The sequence below is a fragment of the Cynocephalus volans genome, chromosome 3 (assembly GCF_027409185.1).
Source record: "Cynocephalus volans isolate mCynVol1 chromosome 3, mCynVol1.pri, whole genome shotgun sequence".
In the NCBI taxonomy this organism is placed as follows: Eukaryota; Metazoa; Chordata; class Mammalia; order Dermoptera; family Cynocephalidae; genus Cynocephalus; species Cynocephalus volans.
In genome coordinates this window covers 84,189,634-84,213,666 of record NC_084462.1, presented here as the reverse complement: position 1 = coordinate 84,213,666, position 24,033 = coordinate 84,189,634, and the positions used below count along the sequence as shown (strand labels likewise).

The 24,033-nt window shown below is 37.6% G+C and overlaps 1 protein-coding gene across 2 annotated transcripts in view; it reads left to right on the top strand.

Moving 5' to 3' along the window:
- The window catches only part of UNC13C (unc-13 homolog C), a 568,114-nt gene that overhangs the window by 501,071 nt on the left and 43,010 nt on the right, over positions 1-24,033 (top strand). For both annotated transcript variants that reach the window (XM_063089570.1, XM_063089569.1), the window contains one exon: positions 9,939-10,086. In XM_063089570.1, coding sequence (XP_062945640.1) covers positions 9,939-10,086 — 148 coding nt within the window. The remainder of the gene's footprint in view (positions 1-9,938; positions 10,087-24,033) is intronic.

Here is a 24,033-nt window from a genome sequence, read left to right as displayed (position 1 = left end):
TGGTTGAGCTTTGACACATACCATTCACCTGCCAAAGCAGCCAAATCAATAGTATTTGAAAGTAAAAGTGATAAGGTGGCAGCTATGAGACAACTAACAGATAACCTAGTCAGTTTGTGCAAACTCACTGTATCCATTTTGTATTGCTATTACAATTCCCTGGGACTGGGTAATTTATAAAGAACAGAGCTTCATTTGGCTTATGTTTCTGGGACAGCTGCATCTGGCACGGGCCTCAGGCTGTTCTACCCACGGCAGAAATTGGCAGGCAGCCAAATGGTACATGCAGATCACATGGTGAGAGGAAGCAAGGGAGAGGAGGTGCCAGGGTCGTATAAACAACCAACTCTCGCAGGAACTAATAGAGTGAGAACTCACTCATTACTCCCCCCACCCAGGGAGAGCATTAATCCATTCATGAGGGATCCACCCCCATGACTCAATCAGTTTCCAACACTGCCACATTGGGGATCAAATTTCCACACGAGTTTTGGTGGGAACAACACATCCAAAGTCCATCGTTCTGCCCCTGGTCCCCCAAAACTCATGTCACTCTCCCATACAAAATACAATCATTCCATCCCAACAGTCCCAAAACTCTTAGATTGCTCCAGCACCAACATAAAAGTCCAAAGTCTCATCTGAGACCAGAGGCTAAACTCCTTCCAGCTGTGAACCTGTAAAAATCAAAGACAAATTTATCTACGCCAAGATACAATGGTGGAACAGACATTGGGTACCTACTCCTGAAGAAGCCACTAGTTTGAAGAAGTCTTAGTTGGGCTTCGAGTCCCAAACACGTTTCTCAAGAAGACCCAGGACTGCCATGAGATTCCCTGAAATGTGGTTTTCTTTCAAAGAGAAACAGGAGACCTTTTCCCAGTTGCTGATATTCTTTGACTTGAGCATGAATCCAAAGACTTAAGGAAATTCTTCAATCTTGGACAAACCTCATTTTATGATGAAGTCTGAAATACCGAGAAAAAAAGATGGCTGGTTTTATTTTTCTCACCCTTTCCAATTCCCCTGGAGCACTCATTACATGTAGTTAAACATAACACTCTGCAGTATATGTTGCAGATATATTTGACACCATGCAGTGACAATACAAAGATTTCTCTAAAAATAATAAGCATGTGGATCAGGGCCTTTTAAGAATCTGAATTTCTTGGTATAAAAGAGGGAATTTAGACTAAATATGAATTCAAAATAGCTTTGGAATTTACTTACTTTCTTATTTAATCCTAGATAACATCATTTCTTACACTCAGGATTCCAGACAAACAGAAAAATATGGTGAGGAACCACATTTTATGCCTCTGAGTTTTCTGACCGTGACTGAGGTCCTACCCTACCCTGCTGTCCATTATCCATGAGGCAATTTTAGTGGCTACTTCTCAGCATCTTTTTTATCATTACAAGTACAGTTTCTGCATTATTTAAAACTCAGCCGCTCACGGGAGGAACAAAATAATCTATCTAGTTTGGAGGATTGCAATTCGAAAATTGTTATCTGAGAGCTTCCTGTATGAGAAAATAAGGTGAACAGCAAGGAGGAGGCTGGAGATGAGAGGTCTTGCCTTTGACTCAGGAACAAAAACATCTACAATCAATAAAATAAAAGAATTATGGACAAAGTGCTGGGGAGAGCAGAGAGGGTGATGAATTTTCTCTGCATGTCTAGTGGAAAGCTTTCTGGAAAGGGAAGTTTTGGAATTTAGAAGATGAAGAAGGGCAAAACAATGGGAGAAAGGCATTGTAGACCTAGAGAAAAACATAAGTGATATAGACAAGATATTTGTCAGCCTGAGAACTTCAGTAGTCTAGTGTAGAGAAACAGATCATGACTGGCTGACTGTCACAGGGAAGGAAAGAGGAACATTGGATTGGAGCAAGGATGCTGAGGCTTAAATACCAAGGTGAAGAATCTCAACTTTAGTTTGTCAGCAAAAAGAGAAACGATAATATATTTTATGGGAGAGAGTGGCATATTTTAATCTGATGTATAAAGAGACAGTGTGGCAGAAAATAATTTTTGAGTATCTATCAAGTAATTTCTAAAAAAAAAAAGTCAACTTTAGATGGTTAAAGATAGGTTATAATTATGTTTAAGTTTGAAAAATAAATTATCAGCATGGATTTGCCAAAAGTATGATACAGGTGTTGGAAGAAAAAAAAGTGCTTATGGGAAATTGCTACCCAAAGAGTATACACAAGTATGACAAAAAAAGACACGCTTCTCACACTCATGCTTGTAAAGAAACATTGGCACGTTCCCATAATTCAGTAAAACGAGGGTGTGAAAGACCTTCAATATGTGGTAAATATTAAAGAGTTAAAAGAATTTAGAGAGTTTTATTGAGGTTATAAAAAGAATGGCTTGCTAGGCATGCAGGCAATATTTATCGTGATTTTTATTTAGCAGTACTATTCTTTTTTTCCCCTCACAAATCACAACTAGGTTGGAAATGCTTTATTTATTTATTTATCTATTTTGCAGTTTCATGACAAATACAAGAAAAAAAATTTTTTTCTGGTTATTTTTGAAGTTAAAGAAAACTATACTTCCTGCCTAGCTCTTCCCAACCCCCATGGAGATGTAATAATAGTGCTCCTCAGCACCTAGCCGTACATTGGTGAAGCCCACATGTTGACATATCTAGCGTGGAAGCCTTTACAAATGTCAGAAGATGGCTATGAATACAAATGTAAATAAAATATCGGAAACTACGTGGGGAGTTATGGCACCGACAAGCAGAATAGCAGAGCAGCAGGTCACAAAGAGAGCGAGAGAGACAAGAGTGTGCTATGCAGGTTCCTCTCCTCTCCTATGGGAGCACTACTACTGTTTAAAGGATTACTGTGGGAAAATTAAATGTTATCACATGTAAAGCAACTGAAACAGTTCCTGGCCTATAGGAAACTCCTCCTAACTGTGAACTATCATATCACCTGAGCTTCATTTTGGAGGACCCTCTTTCCACCATTAAACCCAAGATCCCACATACTCTACTGCATCCAGTGTGGGGGTTTTTTGGTTTGGGGTTTTTTGTCTTTTCCTTTTTTCTTAATAAACACTTCATTCTTTCTCAATGAAGCTAACTATTAAATCCAACTCTTTGCCCGAAGCAATAGCTCAAGTCCTTAAGACTTTGTCCTCTGGCCTTTTGGTTTCCTGTGCACAGCACCTTCTCACTAGAAAGGCACAAGCCCCCCAAGATTCTTCCACACTCCCTGAGACTCCCCTTTGTGAAGCAGCTCTGCTCCTTCTCTCAAGGAATTTCTAGTTTTAACTAAAAAATGAAAGAGACACATTGACACTTACATGCTGATATGTGTTAACTTACAAGACAGCAGTGTAAGAGATGGAGCAGTGTGATACAAATACTAATCGAAGGGCACAGATAAAGAGTGACAAGGATTCAGAGGAGGGGAGCAACCAGTATGCACTCAGGAGATCAGGAAAAGCTGGGGTGGTCTTGAAGGACAGATGCGACTTCACAGGCTGAACAGGAAGGTCTCCTTGAGGGAAGACTCATGACATGAATATAATCACGGAAAAAGGGTTTCACCATGGAAAGGCACACGACAAGAGAGCTGGGAGTCAGTGAGTAGATCACACTGTGGACTGGTTGGACTTAAGTGGGTATTTGCATAATGAAACAGTGTAAAATGAGGTTGAGAGGAAATGTTTAGGTTCAAACTACAGAGGCCCTTTTGTGCCCTCAGTACATTCTATAAAAGAGGATGCAATGATGATTTTGAAAATATGGTATGCTAAAAGTGTCATGTCCGTAATAGTAACCTAATAGGAATGTGCAAAAGTAGATTGCATAGTTCAAGATTACAGTCACAGAGTTATGGAGGTCATAAGATGATAAGGGCTATCACCAACGTGGTAGCTTTAAGAGTAGAAAGTGAAAGATGCATTTGAGTGATACAAGAAAGAAAGAGGCATTGGAACTTGGTAACTGAATATGGTGCAAGAGGGAGAGGGAGCCCAGGGTGACTGAGGGGTTTCAGCTCCAGTGACTGGGAAAGCATGAAGGCAGGAGGGCTGTCTTCCTATTGCCATGTTGGAATTAGATATGATGGCAGGAACATGAAACTAAATATCTGGTAACCTGCCTGAGACAGGGGCTGGTGTTTAAGAGACAAAGCCACCAGTAATTTGAGAAGTTATTCTACCAATTAAATATATTTTCTTATAAGTGGAAAGAATTCTACAGTTCACAAAACTCTTCCAGATACAGTAATTAATTACATCTTTACAATACCACTGGCAGTTTGGGTATTTCTGCTACCATTCTATAAATGATTGAACTGATTCTCTGAGAGGTTAAATAATCAATGCAAAAATCACATTGTACAGAGGACAGATGAAGACTTACATTTTAGCATATTATAAAGAGCAGAGAGTCAAAGAGGTGAAGAGGATTCTAGAGTCTCAGAATTGGAAACACTATCCAATATCTCCCCACTCCTGCTCATATAGAGAGATGCCATCTACAGTGTTGTTGACACATGGTCACCTGGCCACCACTTAATACTGGCCAGTGATGGGACCTCACTAACTCACAAGTAGCAGTTTTGATCTTTAAGATGCACTATTTTGAGAAAGGTTATCTTTGTATCAAACCAAAATCTGCTTCCTTTCTACTCCTAGCTATGCATTGGTCCTCCCTCTGTCTTCTGAAATTACTGTAAAATAATTCTATTTCCTTTTCCCTGTGATAGGCTCTCAGACATTGATGAAAACTGCCATGTTGTCCCAAGTCATCTGCAGCTGTTTATTGAATAACATGCCTTCTAGACTTTAGAAAATCCTGGTAGCCAACCTTAAAATGCTCTCCGTTTTCATATTTCTTAGAAACAATGAAGCCCAGTAATAAACCTAATATTCCAGATGCATCCTAACCAATGGAGAATGTTCTTGCTTTATGACACCCTTTGTTTTGATCTGTCTACCTATAGATTTCATTAGCTTTGATAGCTACCCCATCACTTATTAAATCAGAACTTGAACTTGAGAGCAAATAAAACTTTATTGCTTTAAAAATTTACTCAAATTAAGCCAGGTCACCCCCATTCAGTACTTTCATTAAACATGAATATGAATATCTATCACAAATACAGGCTTTTTCCTTTTCTCATTACCTATAAATGTTGACCTACCGTTCCGGACTGCCAAGACCTTTCTGAAGCCAGGTTTTGTTGTCAAGGTAGTAACTTTAAGCTTTGGCTCAATGGCACATTCGGAAAAGCTTGCTTTTTGCCTTTGTCTTTCCAAGTCCATGGTGAAAGTATCAGCCAGCAAAGGGCCAGTGGTAGAGAGAATGTCACCCAGCTGACATCCTTATCTTTTATAGCACTAAACAGCTTCTTCACAGTCCTACAACTGAGAGATTGGAAATTCTTTTCTTGAACAAGGAGTTCTGTTCAAAAGTTGACCTGTCCCAACTTTTTATTTTGCCAATTATTTTCTGTTGATTTGCATTAGTCTTAGTAGAGCATCTCAACAGACCAAACTGGAGATTCTTAGATTATGCTGCAGGTTGCAAAGGGATAATTTACAAATTCCTTTCTAGCATATAATTCCGACTCAAAATGCTCACCATAAAGAATGGAGATCAACTAAATTGCACTGAGCTGCGGATAGTGGGTTTTGTTTAATAGTTAAGACATTCACCCCCGCACATCAGCACCACATTTACATCCTTCAAATCTAAACCTCAGTGAAGTACAAATTCTACCCTTCTGTCCTTTCAGGGACACTTGCAAAGAATTGAAACTGAACATGAAATCGTTGAATATCAAGGTCCATGCAAGAACTGACAGAACAGCCCCTTTCTGAGAAAGAACAGCCCCCTTTCTCCTGCTTATGTATGCTGGTGAGATAAGCAGACCAGCGCTCTTAGGCCCTGCCACCTGGGTTCTGAACAGTGTGTAAAAGGTTTCCATGAAGTAGCGTTCTCATTTGCATTTGCAGAACATAGAAATCATTTCCTTTGCTGTTTGAGGATCCTACGGCATGTGGTTTATTTTGTCTGTGTCCACTGAACAGGAAGCTTTCATTCTTAGCACCTTGCAATTTGTTTTCTCTCTTGACATTCCTACTCTCTCTTGGGTTCCTGTCTTGCATCATTTATAAAATGCATTCAAAAGATAATGGAATCATTTGTGCCCTTACATATCTTCTGTTCACTCAATACCCTGCTGGAGCCTTTAATGGAATGAAATGTAAGACCCTACAGCTAAAGAGGAGAAAGTCAATTGAGTATCATAACGTAAAACTCTAGAGAGACCCTTGGGCTTTAAATCCTACCTTATTTATGTTTTCACTTCATTAATTCACCCAATTTCCAGAGTTCTACAAAATAACACCTTACTGTAAAAACATGTCTTCCCATTATGATAAAGGGTTCAGAAATACAGAGTTTATGCCTTTATAACTTAACTCGTGTATTCTTCCTCCATGAGTCCTTCTAGGCTCTCAAAACACTTCGATTATATGAAGGTCAGACACATTTTCTACTCTAAAGTTTCCCAAATCATATAATATGGAACACTTGTATCCCTAAAAGTGTTAATAGATGTCCAGTGATATAGGTGTCCTATGGCCAAATAATTTTATTAATAAGAGGGTAAACAGATTTATTTACCCCAGGGGGTCTCACAGCCTTTACTATGTTAATAAGCATTGTGGATCTTTTAAGCTCATCTCAACTTCCCTGGGCCCTCTACTCCCTAGAGGCCACTTCCAGCTTCCAGGCAACATGAGTTTAGTGATGAGAATAGAATAACAGTAGCAAACAGTATTTTTTAAAACTATACCAAAGGAAGATATTATAAGAACTACAAGTACAGTTGACCCTTAAACAACTCAGGTTTGAACTGCATGGGTCCACTTATATATGGATTTTTTTCAGTGAATACTGTAAATATATTTTCTTTTCCTTATGATTTTCTTAATTACACTTTCTTTTCTCTAGCTTACTTTACTATAAGAATACAGCATATAATACATATAACACACAACATGTGTGTTAATCAACTGTTTATATTATATTATTATATTATTCCAGTACTAGGCTATTTAAAAGTTAAGCTTTTGGAGAGTCAAAAGTTATACACAGATTTTCAGCTGCACAGAGGGTCAGTGTCCCTAACCCCCACATTGTTCAAGGGTCAACTGTACCTCAATTCTTCTTAAGTAGTGCTGAGACTGTCAGCAAAAAACTGTAAAAACTACGGTCATCCTTATGAATGCTGTCACCATGCTACTTTATGTACAGTGATAAAGAACAGTTTTTAAAAGAGGGTATAGTTGCGATGCTTGTAAAACATGTTAAAATTGTCAAAAATGTTATTTAATTTATTAATGAGGGAACCAGTAAGATGTTACAACTGGCTTCAAAGGAGAATGTCACAAACTACACATATATAAGCAATTAAAAAAAAAGCAAAGTAGATCTATCCACAAAGCAATAGTCAGTTGCATTACACTAGAAATAATTAATTTGAATTTCTATGGACAAAACTCATTTACATTATTATTCATTTTCTACAATTTAGAGAGTTTTTAAATAGCTTAAGTTTAATAAGACAGGCTTGCCTGAGAAACACTGACAAAGAGAATGCCTTCCCTTCTTGAGTGCCTCTCCCATTCTAGGTTCAGTTTATACCACTGCTCTTTCCTCTTAGGGTGAGTTATTTCTTCTGATGGCTTCCTGTGTTCATTATTTAAACAGATCTCCAGAGAGCACCCACCACTCGTGATACAGAACCTAGACCAAGCTAAACCTTCTAAACCTTCCCCTCCCCCAACGCATTCATTTAATCTTTTTCCACCCTTACATATCATATCATGTTTCTTGAAGAAAGGAACTATCATATGTTTTTCATTCATCAAGGCACCTGAAACAATTCTGGACTCATAGTCCTTAACAAATACTTTCTGCATGTGAAAATATTTTAACACTTTTATAAGGAAATCGAGGTGTAGAAAATTATAAATATTGTTTCACCTTCTCTTAAAGAGTAAGAAAAAGCTTTTCCCATTTTTCTATGCCTGCTCTTTATAACCATACATAGATTGTGCCACAATTTGAGTTTTAACAGTGTACCCAGCTAGAATCGGTAAATGGAATTTTAAGTAACCATAGGTTTTTCTCCTTGGGGAGGGTGTCTGTAATTGAAGCAATCTTTCTTAAGGTTATATCCCCATTGCATACTTTCTCTGGTCTACACTCTGAATCTCCTCTACATTACAGCTTTTGAAAATGTACTCAGATTCCTGCAAATGCCCAGAATATTTTTCTGCATTTCCCCTTGAATAGGGGAAGAAAACTGAGACAGTTACAATTTTTCAGTTCATTAAATTGTTCCACTTCAGAAATTCTTAAGGAGTAGGATAGAGGGATGACACATATCTATTTAGGAGAGTGTATCAGAATCATTTTTTAGCTTCTTCTAAATATTCCATTCTATGAGAATTATAGATCACAGTGAGCCACAGTTACCAATGAGTGTTTAGGTTCCTCTAGCATTGCTGGTACAGGAAGAGAAAGAGAGAACCATTTATCTAAACTTAACAGAACACTATTAATATATTATCATCTATAAATGGTTGGAAAAAAACATCTTTAGTTCTATCACATATCTCTAGACATTTTGCCTTTCAAAGAGATGTCTGTGCATAACACTTTGCAGCATCAAAAATGCTAACATCCCTCCATGACCATATTTACTATGAACGAGCATATATCTTCTCTATTATCTTACTTATAAAAATTCGAAGGTATACCTGTTCCCCAATGTTCATCGCAGCACTCTTTACAATAGCCAAGAGTTGGAACCAGCCCAAATGCCCATCATCAGATGAGTGGATACGGAAAATGTGGTACATCTACACAATGGAATACTACTCAGCTATAAAAACGAATGAAATACTGCCATTTGCAACAACATGGATGGACCTTGAGAGAATTATATTAAGTGAAACAAGTCAGGCACAGAAAGAGAAATACCACATGTTCTCACTTATTGGTGGGAGCTAAAAATTAATATATAAATTCACACACACACACACACACAAACCGGGGGGGGGGGAGAAGATATAACAACCACAATTATTTGAAGTTGATACGACAAGCAAACAGAAAGGACATTGTTGGGGGGGAGAGGAGGAGGGAGAAGGGAGGGAGGTTTTGGTGATGGGGAGCAATAATCAGCTACAATGTATATCGACAAAATAAAATTTTTAAAAAAAAATTGGAATGTTTTGAGTTTGTTGGATGACGATAGCAACACACACACACACAAACCCCTCAATGTTTAATTATGTCTATCAGACACAAGGGTCAGGAAGTGTTGGATGTCCAAGGACTACTCTGCTTCATCAGGGTAACCTCTATCAGGACCATGTGTGATCTGAGGAGGAGGAAGATGGAGAAGCAGCACTGAGCCTGGAATCTCAAACTAGTATCTGGGAAATATGAGATGACGAGCTACCTTTCCTGTGAAAATCTGACAACCCTAGGCATATTTGTCTCATGCTCTGGAAACAGAAGTCAATAACCAAGTTGACTATTGTTGCCTAAACCTGTCATTCTATAAGGATTCTGACCACTGCCTCTTCATGATCCCACTTGTTTAACTGAAGTTTTGGAAAAGAGGAAGAGGCCTAGGACTTCAACGACCTGGGGTCTGTGATGTACAGCCTCATTCAGAGGTATCTAGGCAAACTGATTTCCACGATGATGTTTTAGCAATGGGCAAACGGCAGCACTATTTCTTCATACCTACCTTACACTGATCAAATTGTATTATTCCATTTGACCTTCACTATTACAGTAATAAAAAGTCCTTCCTTCCATACTTCTTTCTAAAAGCCTCTATTTATATAATCTTTTTTTTTTTTTTTTTTTTCTTTTTAGCAATACTTCCATGCTGGAGGAAATGGCCTGAAAAAGAATTTCTTGGAGAAAAGCCCAGATCTGCAGTCTCTGAGATATGCTCTCAGTCTTTACACCCAAACTACTGATGCCTTGATAAAGAAATTCATAGACACTCAAACCTCACAGAGTAAGTAACACATTAGACCTGACAATAAGGTAAACTGAGAATTAAACTAAAGCTTAACATCATATTTATTATAAATAGTATTAATAATTTTTTGCTATAGTAAATTGAATCATTGTTAAAGATAAAGGATAATGGTTGTTAGAGAATACCAATATCTTTTAGCATTCATTAATTATAACTTTAAAAATAAGTTCAATAACACTAAGATACATTTCACACTGAAACTATATGTAATGATTGACTCTTCTTGGTGATTTTAACTTTCATAAAACTATTTTAAGTAAAAGCTATTTTTGAATATCCATGACCATGATATTTTCTTCAGTTCAGTACAAAAGATTCACTGTTTGCTGGTCTTGGTAACTTCCAAAAAATGATAATAATTTCCTAAATCCTGACTTCAAATGCAAAATCTCCTGCTCTGGTGTTTCCATAAGGGAAACCTCATTTTATCCTAATTTCATATGAGAAGAATTCCAATTCTTTCTTTGAAATGAGCCAAGAGGCAGGATTAGTATTTTATTTGAAACTCAAATATGTTTCATGTGGCAGAGTTCCCATTTTATAAACTTCTAGGATGTTACTCTTCAAAAACCTTCCTTTCAAGTTGCTTTGTGATTGTTGTATTTTGGTAATTATACTCATTTAAGGTCCGGTATTTCTAAGAGTATTGAAAATATCAGTAAGAGTCAAAAAGAGCTAAATACAGGCTCAAACTCCAGGACCTAATAAATTGTACTATAGAAATAATAAAATAAATGAGGACACTGTCTTCATTCATGAAAGATCCTAGGAAAAGAGTACATATGGGTATTTTTTTAACTATGTTGAAATGCTCTGGACTTGTTTGTCTTTCTTCATGGGTACAATAATTGTTCTAATTACCACAAAGATGACAGTGCTGATGTAGATGTTATACAGATCATTAGCCTGCCTTTAACACTTTGTTTTTTCTAATAGTATCCGATCAAATACTACAATATCTCTTTCCATATGGTATACAAACCCAGGTTACATTGTGAGATGGTCCCAGAAAGGGGAAAAGATTTGAGCTTATGAGGGATTGTCAACAGATACAGAAGTATTTAAAACATTACCCCATGAACGCATGCTCTTTCAAGCTTTTCTGAACTTTATAAATACAACTGCAATCCTAGTATATCAACGAAACGGTGTTGTAGTTTTATTTCCAGAGAAGAGTATATAAAATGTTTGCTTTGCCTTTATAGGTATACATTTATGTGTATGCACACACACAGAGCCCGCTACATGTATACACACACATACACACACTCATGAGTACATATATAATCACTTTTGGTATATGGAATTTGGCACATGTATTTTTTATTATACATATTGTGTGAAAACTTTAAAAACATATGCGGGGGAGGATCCATAATCCCAATAACCCACTGATTTAATATAAACAGTTTTAGTCTTAGTTTTTCTTTACCTATTTTTCTCCTTTTCTGGTTTTTCCTGAGTAAACAATTTTTTTGTGTAACTTATATTGGCAGGATATAGATGTGAAATGGCTTTGCATTTTCTCCAGTAACTACATTCAACCATGCTTTGTGGAAACTTATTTCCATCTCTTTCCTCCCCCTTCAAAATCCCCCCACTGTTCCCAGCCTGGCATGCCCAGGCCTGGAGGACTTGGGGTGTAAAGGGAGCTCAATGTGCACTTTGCTCCTCCTCTAGCCTCATCTACATCCCTCTCTGCCTCAGCGTTTTAGGAGTGGAAACTCAAAGGGGAGGAGATGTCTTCAGTGCTCCCCATATGTTAGCAACAAAATGTTAGATTTTGCATATGTGTTCCTGGGGGCCTAGTGTTTGGGACTCTACTTTCCATACAGTTCCTGATGAGCGGAATCTATTCCAGCTTGACTCCCTTCAGTGACCCCTTTGCTTACTGCAGCATATACCATAGCTTCTTGCTGCTTGAAAATTTACTTCTAGTGGCCAGCCTTCTGGAATGGGGTCCCAGCAAGAAGTCTAAGGCTCAGCTTCTCCCGTAAGGACCACTTGAGCCATAAAAAACTTATATATTCTTTCAACTTTGTTGGTAACGGAGGCTTCTCCACTGCCATTGACTTTCTCCACCCTGCTATTCCTCTATAATTCTCTTCTCCACCTGCCCAAATGGATGTTTATACTTCCAAATTGGGGGAGGGGAGAAAGGGGAAATACTACTGTCTAATATAACATAACCACATTCAGTAAAAAATGGAAGCAAACCAAGGTCTCACCAGTTAATGGATCCAAGATTTCTGAATAATATTACTTCTCTCCTTTGAATTCTATTACAATTTCATTTCAATGTGCATGGTCCATAGACTGAGTAATAAAGTTAGCCACCCACGCCATACTCTCTATAAAATTATGAGGGACAGGAGAGATAAAATGAAAACTAGCTGAATTTTAGAATTATTTATGAAACAACAAAAACTATGGTACAGGATACAATACTCATTTTTGTAACTGATCCCAAAGTCATGGTTTGTTGTTATAATTTCCAAATTCTCTTGTCCAGTCCATATTCTCTTTGGCTTCTAAGGAAACTCAACTGCCAGGGTTCTTTGACAGAGAAATATAACAAAGGTTTAATTCTTGAGGTCTTATTTATATAGGGTACTATACTATGAACATTTGACACTGGATATGTTGAAATAGAGGCATTTTGGCTCTACTCCGGATTCCATGGGTACTTTTCCTACAGATGACCATTTCCAATTAAGCAGAATCAATTATCCCCCTTTTGTACCTGTTATCCTGGTGGCATGGAGTCCAAAATGACCAAATGAAGTCTCAGTTTCTAGTATAAATATTGTTGGAATTATTCAAATGATTTTCTAGGACTTAGCACAATACCAAATACCATGAATATTTATTATTTTAATTTTTGTTAATCTACCTTAGATTTTTTTGATACAACTTAGAAAGACCATACTGGTCTTATTGTATTGTTCGAATATAAAAATAGTAATAGCTACCACTGCTTATTGCAGACACCTGCCACTCTTTACCTGAGGAGCCACAGGTCCATACATGCTCAGTCCCATGCAGGGTTAGCACCAGAGACAGTGAATGCCACAGACAGTAGCCCTCAACCTGTGAAAGACAGCAAGTTGATAGATTAAAAAAATGAAAAAAGAAATAAACAGAAAAAAGGCTTTCATTTACTTAAATCTAGACTCTGTGCTCTTAACCACTGTGTCCACATCTGCTTGATGATAAGTATAAAGGCTAACAACCTTGAATGAATTTTTCCCATTATATGGGCTTTTTCTCTTGTGTTTTCTTAAATTAGGAATGTAGAACTAATTAATGAAATTCAACTTGTAAAAAAAATACCAGAAACTTAACATGTTTTTATTTATCTTATAATTAATGAGACACAAAGTGATTTTTTTGTTCTCTTAATTTCTAATTCATACTGTACAGGGAAATGGTTTCAACCTGAATGGAATCCTGATTTAAGTGTTATTTAATCAATCTATGTGTTGTGTAAAAAGTGCCATGATTCTTTAGCAATCTAAGTGTACTTTTTAAAGCATTGATGATTTACTTATTCTCATATAATCTCTTACTCCATTTTTCTTCTTTTCCTTTTTTTTTTAATTTCTTCTCATCTCTTTCTCTCTTTTCTGTTCTTTTGCTTGTCTACATGTTAGAAAATAACTGTGGTATTAAATATAAGTAAAACGTCAATGGCTTTTAATTGATGTTCAAGTTGAAAGATACACTTTCCTTTAAAAATATTTTTATTTTAATTCAACTGTTTTATAAATGGGTTAAGAGGTATAAAAAAGCCTATGGTATCTTGCTGACTTACTCTTTCTTCTCTCCCTCTTCTATCTTTTTCTTGCTCCTTTCTCTTTTATTTTTCTCTGCTCTCCTCCTTCTTTGTTCTCTGGAATAGATTTAGATGTCATTTTTCTCTAGTAGAAAAAAAGAAAGACAGAAGCTACAGGAATTGAGTTCCATTAGAAATTTATGATCTACTGAATTCAAGTGAGATCTATCATATTGGAAAAACACTGTCTCCTCCTCTCTATATTCCAAACACTGAAAAATAAATCCAAAATGGACTTAGTATTTTTAAGTTCTTAAGTCAATCTGAGAGTTCAATTCATAAGAGTAACATGTTTATTATTCTAGCAATGTACTGCAATACTGAAACACCATCATATTCTGCATTTATTTATCATATGTTCATTGAGCATCACCACTGAACTAAGTCTCATGCAATGAGGAATATATTCAAAGGTGAACGTCATGTTATGTATTCAAGTTGCTCTAATGTGGTGGTTCTCAAGCAGGGGCGATGTTGTCCCCCAGGGGACATTCAGCAATATCTGGAGAGCTTTGATTGTCACATCTGGGAGTGGTGGTGGTGTTACTGGCATCTAGCAGGTTGGCAGCCAGAGATGCTGCTAACTGTCCTACCTCTACAATAAAAAATTAAATTATCAAACTTCAAATGGCAATAGAGCTGAGATTGAGACACCCCACTCTAAAACAGGCTGAAAAGTGAGAAGTAATGTAAAATAGGTCACGTTAGAAAAGGGAAATTTTTGGCTTAAGGAGACAGGAAAGGCAGAGAGGTGAATGAGTAGATTGGATCATGAGGAGGTAGAAAGAGAAAGATGCTCTGAATGCAGTGTTCTGGATCCAGGAAAGTATACACTTGCACTCTTATTTAAAATTCTCAATATGACAAGCATGTTCAAAAGATATTTTTATTAGGAAAAAATGTTTATTTTGCTCTTAAAACAAAATTCATCACATCAGCACCTATTTTGGCCAATAGATATTTATAAAAGTGCCTTAGATTTCCCTGCACCATTAAAATATACAGAAACTCTCTGTCGGTTTTGTGTAACATTAGTAAAAATTATTTAAATTACTTTAATATTTGTAATAATTGTCACATATTCTTCCTCCAAAAGTTGACTCAATCATTTAAATTAGGTAGTTAGCTTGAAAAATTATGGGGTTTTTTTGTTGTTTCTTAAGAATGTGTTACTTACAGTTTTGGAGGCTGGTACAAAATACATTTCTTGCGATATGATTACAATATTCATCATCCAAAAAAAAAAATTCCTAACAGCTATTTCATTATACCAAGAGCTTTTTGAATATTTCATGCAGTAGCAGACAATGAAAAATGTATAAAACTTTAACATATTAAGTAGAGTTTTTTCAATGGGCAGCATAATTTGGAACGAGGCACAGAATGATTCATTGCTGAGCCATCCTGTGTTGTGTTCTGTTTTCTTATTTTAGTTTATATCACAGCTTGAGGAATTTGAATCACAAAAGCTTTACACAGAAAAGGGATATTTTATGTCTAAGTTACAACTGTTTCATAAAGAAAAAAGGGTTTTGTAGTTAATGACTATATGAATTAAAATATATAAGCTGAAATGGTTTTACTCTATGATCTATCCTCTCACTTTATATGAATAAAATCTTTGATTACCTAGTTATTTGAAGTTTCTTAAAATTTAAATCAGATCATTTTCACCATTTTAATAACCTGTATCCTGACGAAGTGGAGTATAGTGTATTTTAATTTGAAATGGAAAGCAGATTCGCTACTGATTCACATTTTGGAATCTATGAATATACTTCAACACATTCATTATATTGCATTAATGTTATGCAGAGATTAGTCACTTATTTTTATTGTTCATTCTTATAATTTAAATGGAAGAAATATGCATTATTTCTGACAATACCCAGAATATAGGATGGAAAGTGTAAATGCCAAATTGTATATCCAAGTGCACTTTTATTCTCAGGAGTAAAATTTGGAGACCTCTCAAGTATAGTTATTTGGGGTCGTATTACCTAGTGAAAGCATTATCTCTAATTTTGTTCCTAAAACTAGACAAGATATGCATAAAGTAAAAGAAAAAAATCATTCTCTGAAATGGTTCACTTTGAAAAGGGTCTCTTCTTATCAGAAATGTAGGAGAACTTAACATGAATAGAATTTAGTTGACAGAAGAACTGGCATCAAAATAAAGAAATGAGCTTTTCGCCCAAAGGCCACAGCTGAAACTTCAGCTAAATGGAGAAAACACTGAGGACTGTCTTCAGCTTACACAGGGAAGTAATGCTAAAATCCTCTTGGCCATTGTCAACTTAATACTGATTTGAAAACACAGTCACAAGTGGTTTCTCATTTTAGCTGATAAGCCTTTCAGAGATAACCAGAGACCTGGAATCCTATCCAACAGATCTCTGTGGAGACCATTGGACTAGCTCGCACTGCCTTTCAAGATGAGAGGTTAGTGTTTCTCTGAAGTCACAAGCTGAAAAATGGAGGAGAACTTGTGAAGTTTGGCTCCTCAAACATTGCAGTCAGTCTGCTGACCTTCACTTCATGAAGCCGAGTGAGGATCTAAAGTGTCAAAAAGCTGTACACAAATAACTTTAATAGGAGGGGTGCTGTGATGTGGTCTGAGTATGTTAACTCCTTTCCCAAAGTAGAAATGGCAAGTGTTAGATAAGGTAACAGGTACACTGCACAGACGTCTATGGTGCACCAAGCAGGTTGTCTACCTCTGGGCTACTCCTCCCAGCAATCCTGCAAGATCACTGACGTTATCCATGCTTCTCAGATTAAGACACTGGGTCACAAATAATTTTTAAAACTTGCTAAAGTGGTTAGCCACATACACAAGTGACAGAGACAATGTTCCTCCCACTACCTCACTCATTTTCACAGCAGAGATCAGTGTTATTACTTCCCACAGCCCATGCTTTCTTCTCCCTAGTTTTGAAAAATCGGGTGTACTTCCTCCTCCTTACTCTTCATTTTAGTGTGATTAAATCTCCCTTCTGTCCGGGAAATAATCTTCTAAGTTGATACTTTTGTTTTCATGTCAGAAACAAGCTCCCTCCGCAAACTTGTAACTTCTTCCTTTGCTCCCCAGTTTCCTCAGGGTCTGGCTGCAGTTACTGGGCATGCTCAGTAGCCGGGACACCTTTGAATATTAATTGGAATCCAAGTTGAATGTAAGAAAATACATCCTGTTTTTAGGAAACCCTTCCTAACATAGCCTGGTTATATTCCTCAGGAGTGCACTGCGTGTGTCTGTGTGTAGGTATTGCTGCTTTGGTCTTCCATCCCTATCCTACTCCCCTCCACAGTGCTCGTCACCAGCAGAAGTATTCGTTTTGTAGTACTCCCTTAGAACAGTGAGGCTATCATGGTTGCTAATTGATAATCCTCTCCTCTCACAATGGAAGCCCTAGGAGGACAGGCACTTTGCTTATTCATCCTTGAAATCTACGTGCTTAGGACAGCGCTGGATGCAAAGTAGATATTCAGTGAATTTTAGAACAAATAAATACTATTAAATTAAATGCAGAAAACTTAGAATTGTGTAATAAAATATAGCCCTCATATTTGAATTTATGTGATTACAAGCCTTTAGTGAAAGCAGCTATGTTCACAGCCCTGTGCGAGATGCTACTGTGAGTGTGTGTGTGTGTGTGTGTGTGTGCGTGTGTGTGTGTGTATCCCTAGAGGGAAAAAGCTTATAATTTTACAGCTGGTGCTATTTTATTAATTATCATACAGGGTAAGAGATAGTAAGTGCAGTAAGTGCCATTGGAGAAATGCGAAGGGATATATAGAGTTAGACAAAGAGAATAAGATTACTATTTCTTTATCAAACTCTTGAAATCATGATGTTTTATTCAATCCTTTATGTGAAACTCAAAAGGGACTAGGAAAAAATGAAGTATGCTACTATGTTCAGTTTAGGTCACCGAAAGATTCATTTATTCTCATCTGACTTATTTTTAGGTAAACAGGGGAAGGCAGTGCTGAGTCTCTTCCATTTGCCCCCACAGTCTACCCGACCTTCTCCCCGGGAGGCTGAGCCAGATGCACTACAACTATGGACTCTTTCACCCCTTGTTTCCCATTTGGCTCAGGCAGTAGGGAGCCCCTCAGAAGCTTTATAAGAGAGAAGAGGGAAGTCAGGTATTTATTCTCCAGGCTCCCTCTGGGCATGGTCTCCTCGGGCTGGCTATATCCTTTGGCTCCAGGCCTTTCAGTGTTGTCTTCCCCAGGTAAGTCTCTTTTTCCAGGTTCTAGTAACTACTTCTGCTCCTCATGGTTTATGGAAAAGGGGTGTCAGTAGCGCCACTATCCCTTGCAATTTCCCTAGACGCCCACCTAAACCTTCACGAACTGTGTCTTAAACTATCCTAAAATTACTTTGAGTTTCCATTTGTTTGCTATTAATACCCTAACTGATAAAAAGACAAATCTTTATGGCTTTTGCTAGGTTTTTCTTCTATGCCAACCCTCTTCCATTTGGGTCATCAAAGATTAACACGTTGAAATAAGCAGGTCAAGCATCAGAATAATTCTCTTTGGAGTCAGGGAAAACATCAAATTTTGATGACTGAGTTCTTCAGAATTAACAAAAGAGCTTTTCACAGGAATATTTCCATTACACTCTGGGCAGGACATCAAAATCCCAGATCTTCTTTTCTCATAATGCAGTTTATCTTGACCAACATTTCATCTTTTCTGGAAATCTGAAATCAGATTGAGCCAATTGTGTGTCATTGTTGAAATCATTTGTAAAATTTCAAAGTTCTCAGAGCGTAGAATAAGCAGGTGTTTGTTGTATGTCATGCAATGGGGAATTATCCTCTTTAGTGCACTAGTAGACTAAAGTATACATATTTATAGCTCTGAACAGGTGTACTTCCATGGTTTCTTCATTCATTTTGTGGTATAAATACTTGATTGATTTTTTTTCATAGCACCATATTAAATCAACAACTCTGTGCCCATTCAGTTTCTGGTGAGGGCTCTCTTCTTGGCTTGCAGACAAGCTCCTTCTCACTGGTGTCACATGAGAGAGAGGAAGAGAGAGGAAGAGAGAGGAAGAGGGAGGAGAAGGCAGGACCTTTGGAAAATACTTTTGCAGTTTAAGTATTTACAGTCTAAATATAGTAATAGCAAGAATGCACAAGAAAGGATGAGAAATATCATAAAGGAAGAATCATTGCAAGAAGAAGAAGAAGGGAGGAGGAGGAGGAGGAGGAGAAAAAAGAAGGTCATTACCATAAGGTAAAGCATGCAGAGGAGAAAGCGTGGTTAACTCAGGTAACATGTAGACCTGTGCAACCTACCACTGACCAGAATGTGGAAGTGTATATGGGAACTGTTTTGAGGCAAATAAGTTCAGTTTTATTTATTTCTACCTGAATAAATAGGACATCCAAGTGGCTACATCCACTGAGCAGATGGGAGATGTGGTCAAGACAGCAGTCAGTTGCAAAACTTCATTCAGGAGGTGATTATTGAATCCTGTGGAGTTGGCACAAGCTCTGAGAAAGGGCCACAGTGAGGAGGGATAAGCAAAGTCACAGAGCAAGCCACTATTTCATGGAATGAGGTGGCCCAGTAAGAGCTGAAGATCAGGGCAGGGTGAATGTCAGTGCCGTTTAAACACTTGTGCTGGCTAGCCCCTCAAAAGGCCTCTAATGAATGTCTGAGCACTTCAGAAGGGACATGTCTGCAACTAACTGTGAGGCCTCTGGGTAAATCATCATGGCTATGAACAGGGCCACCCAGCCAAAAATGTGAATTACGACCACCAGTACTGTTAGCCTGACCCATTGTTAAACAGGGTAATGGCCTTCAGCACCACCTGAAAGATTTATGGACGTTGGGCATTTACATGTACTTCAGTAATATGTTACCTTATGCAGGGTTTCTGTAACAGTTAACTGCTGGTTCTCTAACGTTAGTGTACATCAGAATCACCTCGAGGGCTTGTTGGAGCACAGATCACTGGGCCCTACAACTAGAGTTTGATTCAGTAGGTGTGGGGTCTGAGAATTTGCATTTATGGCATGTTCCCAGGTGCAACTGATGAGCACACTTTGAGAACCATTGTTAAGCCTCACACCAAGGTGCTCCTATAACTATATGCAAAGTATAATCCCAGGCAATTTATTTTTAGCAATGTGTTTACAGACTAAAACCTCTAGATAAAAGGAGCACTCGAAAATTATTAAGAGCAAAATATAGGGTCAATAAAAATATATTTTCCAAATGAAAGCATGCATTTTATAGTCTCAAAAGAAGATCCTCATGTAGACTGCACTAAAAACAAACAACAAAATGAAACTAAAATAAAGGAAGGGCTTTATGAAAGAAAAACAAAAACACTTTTACACTTTCCAAAGTTGAAGTGAATTCAGGCCTACATATTTTCTGCACTTTTTTTTCTCATATCTTAGCTTTCACTTAAAATGATATTACCTTCTTACCTGGAACTTGATTCCTGCCTGTTAGTCCAAACCAAAGGGATTATGTTCAATTATTTTCAGTTTAGTCTTTATTCATTTACAATACTATGTAAATTATTTAAAAGCCAGGTTGTGTGGGAAAGTGACATGAACGTGTTTTATTAAGTTGCTGCCTCTGCATCATTTTTAGGTCTGACACTTGTCTGAAACCCATTCATATCCCTACGGCCGGCCTAGTTACAACATCCCCTACCCGAGTGGTTGTTTGCCATAGAGCCCATTTGGTCCTCCTCCCATTGACCCAAAACCCAACACACCCCACAGCTGCTGACCACGATAAAACCTAATGGTCAACACCAGAGTCCATAAATAAGTTCCCCTTCACACGAGTTTTCTTTAAACTAGCCAATCCACAACCCCCAAGGGAAAGCCCAAGGGAGAACACCCCAGCATTCCCGCAGGTCCTCTCTCTGCTCTCGCTCCCCACCGCCTCCAGACTTCCCAGTGGCCTCCCATCAGAACCCCTAACCTCTCTGGAATCTGTAAGTCATAAATTTCTTCTGTTTCATGCATTTTGTTTTCACCTCCTCATTGCATCTCACCTGACCACACACCCACACCTACCTTTCTCCTTAGGGCTCTCCTGGAGGGGGGCTATCTTGGCTCATGGCCATTCTCAACAGAGAGACCTCAAGACCAAATTAGAAAAAAACCCTGAAAATTAAATTACAACAGAAAGCTTGGCTGCTTACTTACAATGTATGTTAATAATATAAAATGTGTTTATGATAGATTTGGAACACACTAGACCCATTCTAGCTCTAAATTGTATTGCTGTCTTATAGTATGCAGTTACGCCTCATTTCATTTTATTTTCCACTTGAAGTTATTTCATTCCCTTGGTTTATAAACACCTTGAATTCTCTTTAACTGAAAAGGCAAGTAATGTGGTAGAGCATCCCCCTCTGCAACCATAATGCCCAATGAAGAACCAAATCAAACAGAGCAAAACTATATGCACCATGTCCTATATCATTAAAGAAAGGAAGGAAAATAGTGTTGAAAGACAGGAAAGCCACTATGAGGAAACTCAAAAGTAGAATAGACAGATGAACTGCAAATGAAAAAGAAAATTAGTTTTTTCTTTTGGAGTAAGTTAATTTAGCAATTAGCAGGAAAATGTTAGTGTATTTAAATGGCAAGGTTACTGAATACGAGGCAAACACTGTGGTCCAAATGTCCATTATACAAAGCACACCTGTGATATTCCACTTGCTCCTCTCAGTGACCCTATAAGAAACAGGAGATATTTTCAGATGAGATTGGGCTTCAGGGTGAGATTGTGTGACTTGTTAAGAGTCACGTAGATAGTAATTGGTGGAATTGGGCTTAAAGCCAAATTCTTCCAACTGCAAGCACTGGACATTCCCCCTAAACAAAGAAATCTAATTTTTCCAAACATTTAAAGTGATGCTATGGCCACCTCAGTAAAACCAGTTTGGGTCTACAGTCTTTATTCCTCATTATGTCATACAGTCATAATTCTTCATTATGGTAACCCTTGGTTATCTGATATGAGCAGCAGAATTAACATATACTAAAGTCATTAGAGCATGGAGCTGATAACACCTTGGTCCAGGATTCAATCCATGTAATGACCAGCCACCAAAAGAAAAAAAAAAAAGATGTAAAGACCAATAGGACCTTTCATTATGTGTGTGGATAGAGTAATAATGGAGATGGGATGCTACCGATACTAATTCAACTGATATTTATATATTGCCTAATGTTTGTCCTAGCACTGAGAAGTGTTGGAGAAATATAATTAAAAACAAAATCTCCTCCCAACCCGGAAAACTTCTCCACAAAGAAAAGAAAGAAAAGTTTTATTACTTTTTAAACCAGAATGTGATGCACCTCCCAGGCAACCAACTAAGAGGTTGCAAAGACAGAAAAAAGTCTCACCTTTTGTACACCTGTGCAGATATAACCTGTTACACACATATCGTTGATGTTAACAATAACTAGACCTCACATAAGAGGACTTGACAGCACCATTTGTCACACACAGTTTATCCTAAATTCACTTAGTAATTGGGGTTACCATCTGTGTTAGATAATTGGCATTATCCTAAGAAAAAATAAACCCATATCTTTCTGAAAAGAGGTAGTTTTGCAACTCGGAGTGAGACACATGCTGCAGTTAGCCTTCAACCCTCCTACAGAAACTGAGAAATAGGGGTGCTGTTTTCCTTGATTTTTTTTTTTTGGCCCCTGTGGCTGACCAGTACAGGGATTGAAACCTGGACCTTGGTATTATCAGCACCACACTCATAAACTGAGCTATCTGGCCAGCCTACTCTGGTACATTTTAAACAGATGGTTCCCAGGTCCTTGACAGAAACATCCCTGGGTCATAAAACTAGGAAGAGACTAATTTAGCTTTTAAAAAGATCTATATACATTTCAAAAAGAGAAAGAACTTAGAAGTTCTCTAAAGTAAATGCTCTAAGAAAAGGGAGGATGTATTAGTCATTATAGGCGGCCATAACAAAATAGCATGCTAGCTTAAACAACAGATGCTTAATTTCTCACAATTCTAGAGGCTGGAAGTTCAAGATTGAGGTGCCAGCAGGGTTGATTTTTGGTGACACCCTTCTCTCAAGCTATCTGGCTTGCAGATAGCTGCCTTTTTACTCTGTCTTCACGTGGCCATCCCTCTGTGCACAGGGAGAGAGAGATCTCTGGTGTCTCCTCCTCTTTTTACAAGGACACCAGTCCTATCAGATTAGGGCCCCACCCTTATGACCTCATTTAACCTTAATTGTCCCCTTAAAGGTCCTATCTCCCCATGAAGTCACATTGGGGGATTCACATATGAATGGGGTAGGGACACAATTCAGTCTGTAGCAAAGAATTAACCTTCTTATTTTTAATTGGCATTTGCCCTTACAGGCAAAGTCATTGTCATCATGGGCCATGTGTTCTGTAGAAGGAGACAAATCATAAACAAGCATATTCACATGACCATTTATGAGTCAGAAATGCTCATCATAGACACAAAGCAAGATGGAACTTACATATATGAGGGGACTTCAAAAGTTCATTAAAAGCTAATACAAATCCTTGAAGTGCCCCTGTATTTCTGGGTTGAACTTTCAGACTCGGTAACTCAAACCCTGTCCAGTTAAGCTAGACCCAGGCATGCTGGGGGCTTAACCAAAATTACCAGTTAGTTCAGTTGGAACACTCAAACCAAGCCCTAAATAGATCATTACAAATGTTATTGAAAACATTTCTTTCACTGAAAGTTTTTAAAGTCATTTTCATATTTAATAGTTGTTATGCTTTGAGGAAACATGTTAACTACTTCATTTAATCATTTAAGAGATGTAGTGATTAATAAAATGAATAGAAAATTACTTTTCAATTATCTGGCTACATTTCTATACAAGACCAAGTGCAAGTCATTGGAAAATTGAGTCTGTCTAAATAAGCCAAAGAATGAGACAAATGGAAGCTCTCCAAGAATTGTGAATTATTTCTGGAGAAAATGCTATGCAATTGCATCACTGAAACCACTCTTAGTATAAGTGGTAGGATATGTTTTTCTATTTATTTTTCATGGCAATACAAAAGCAAAAAGCA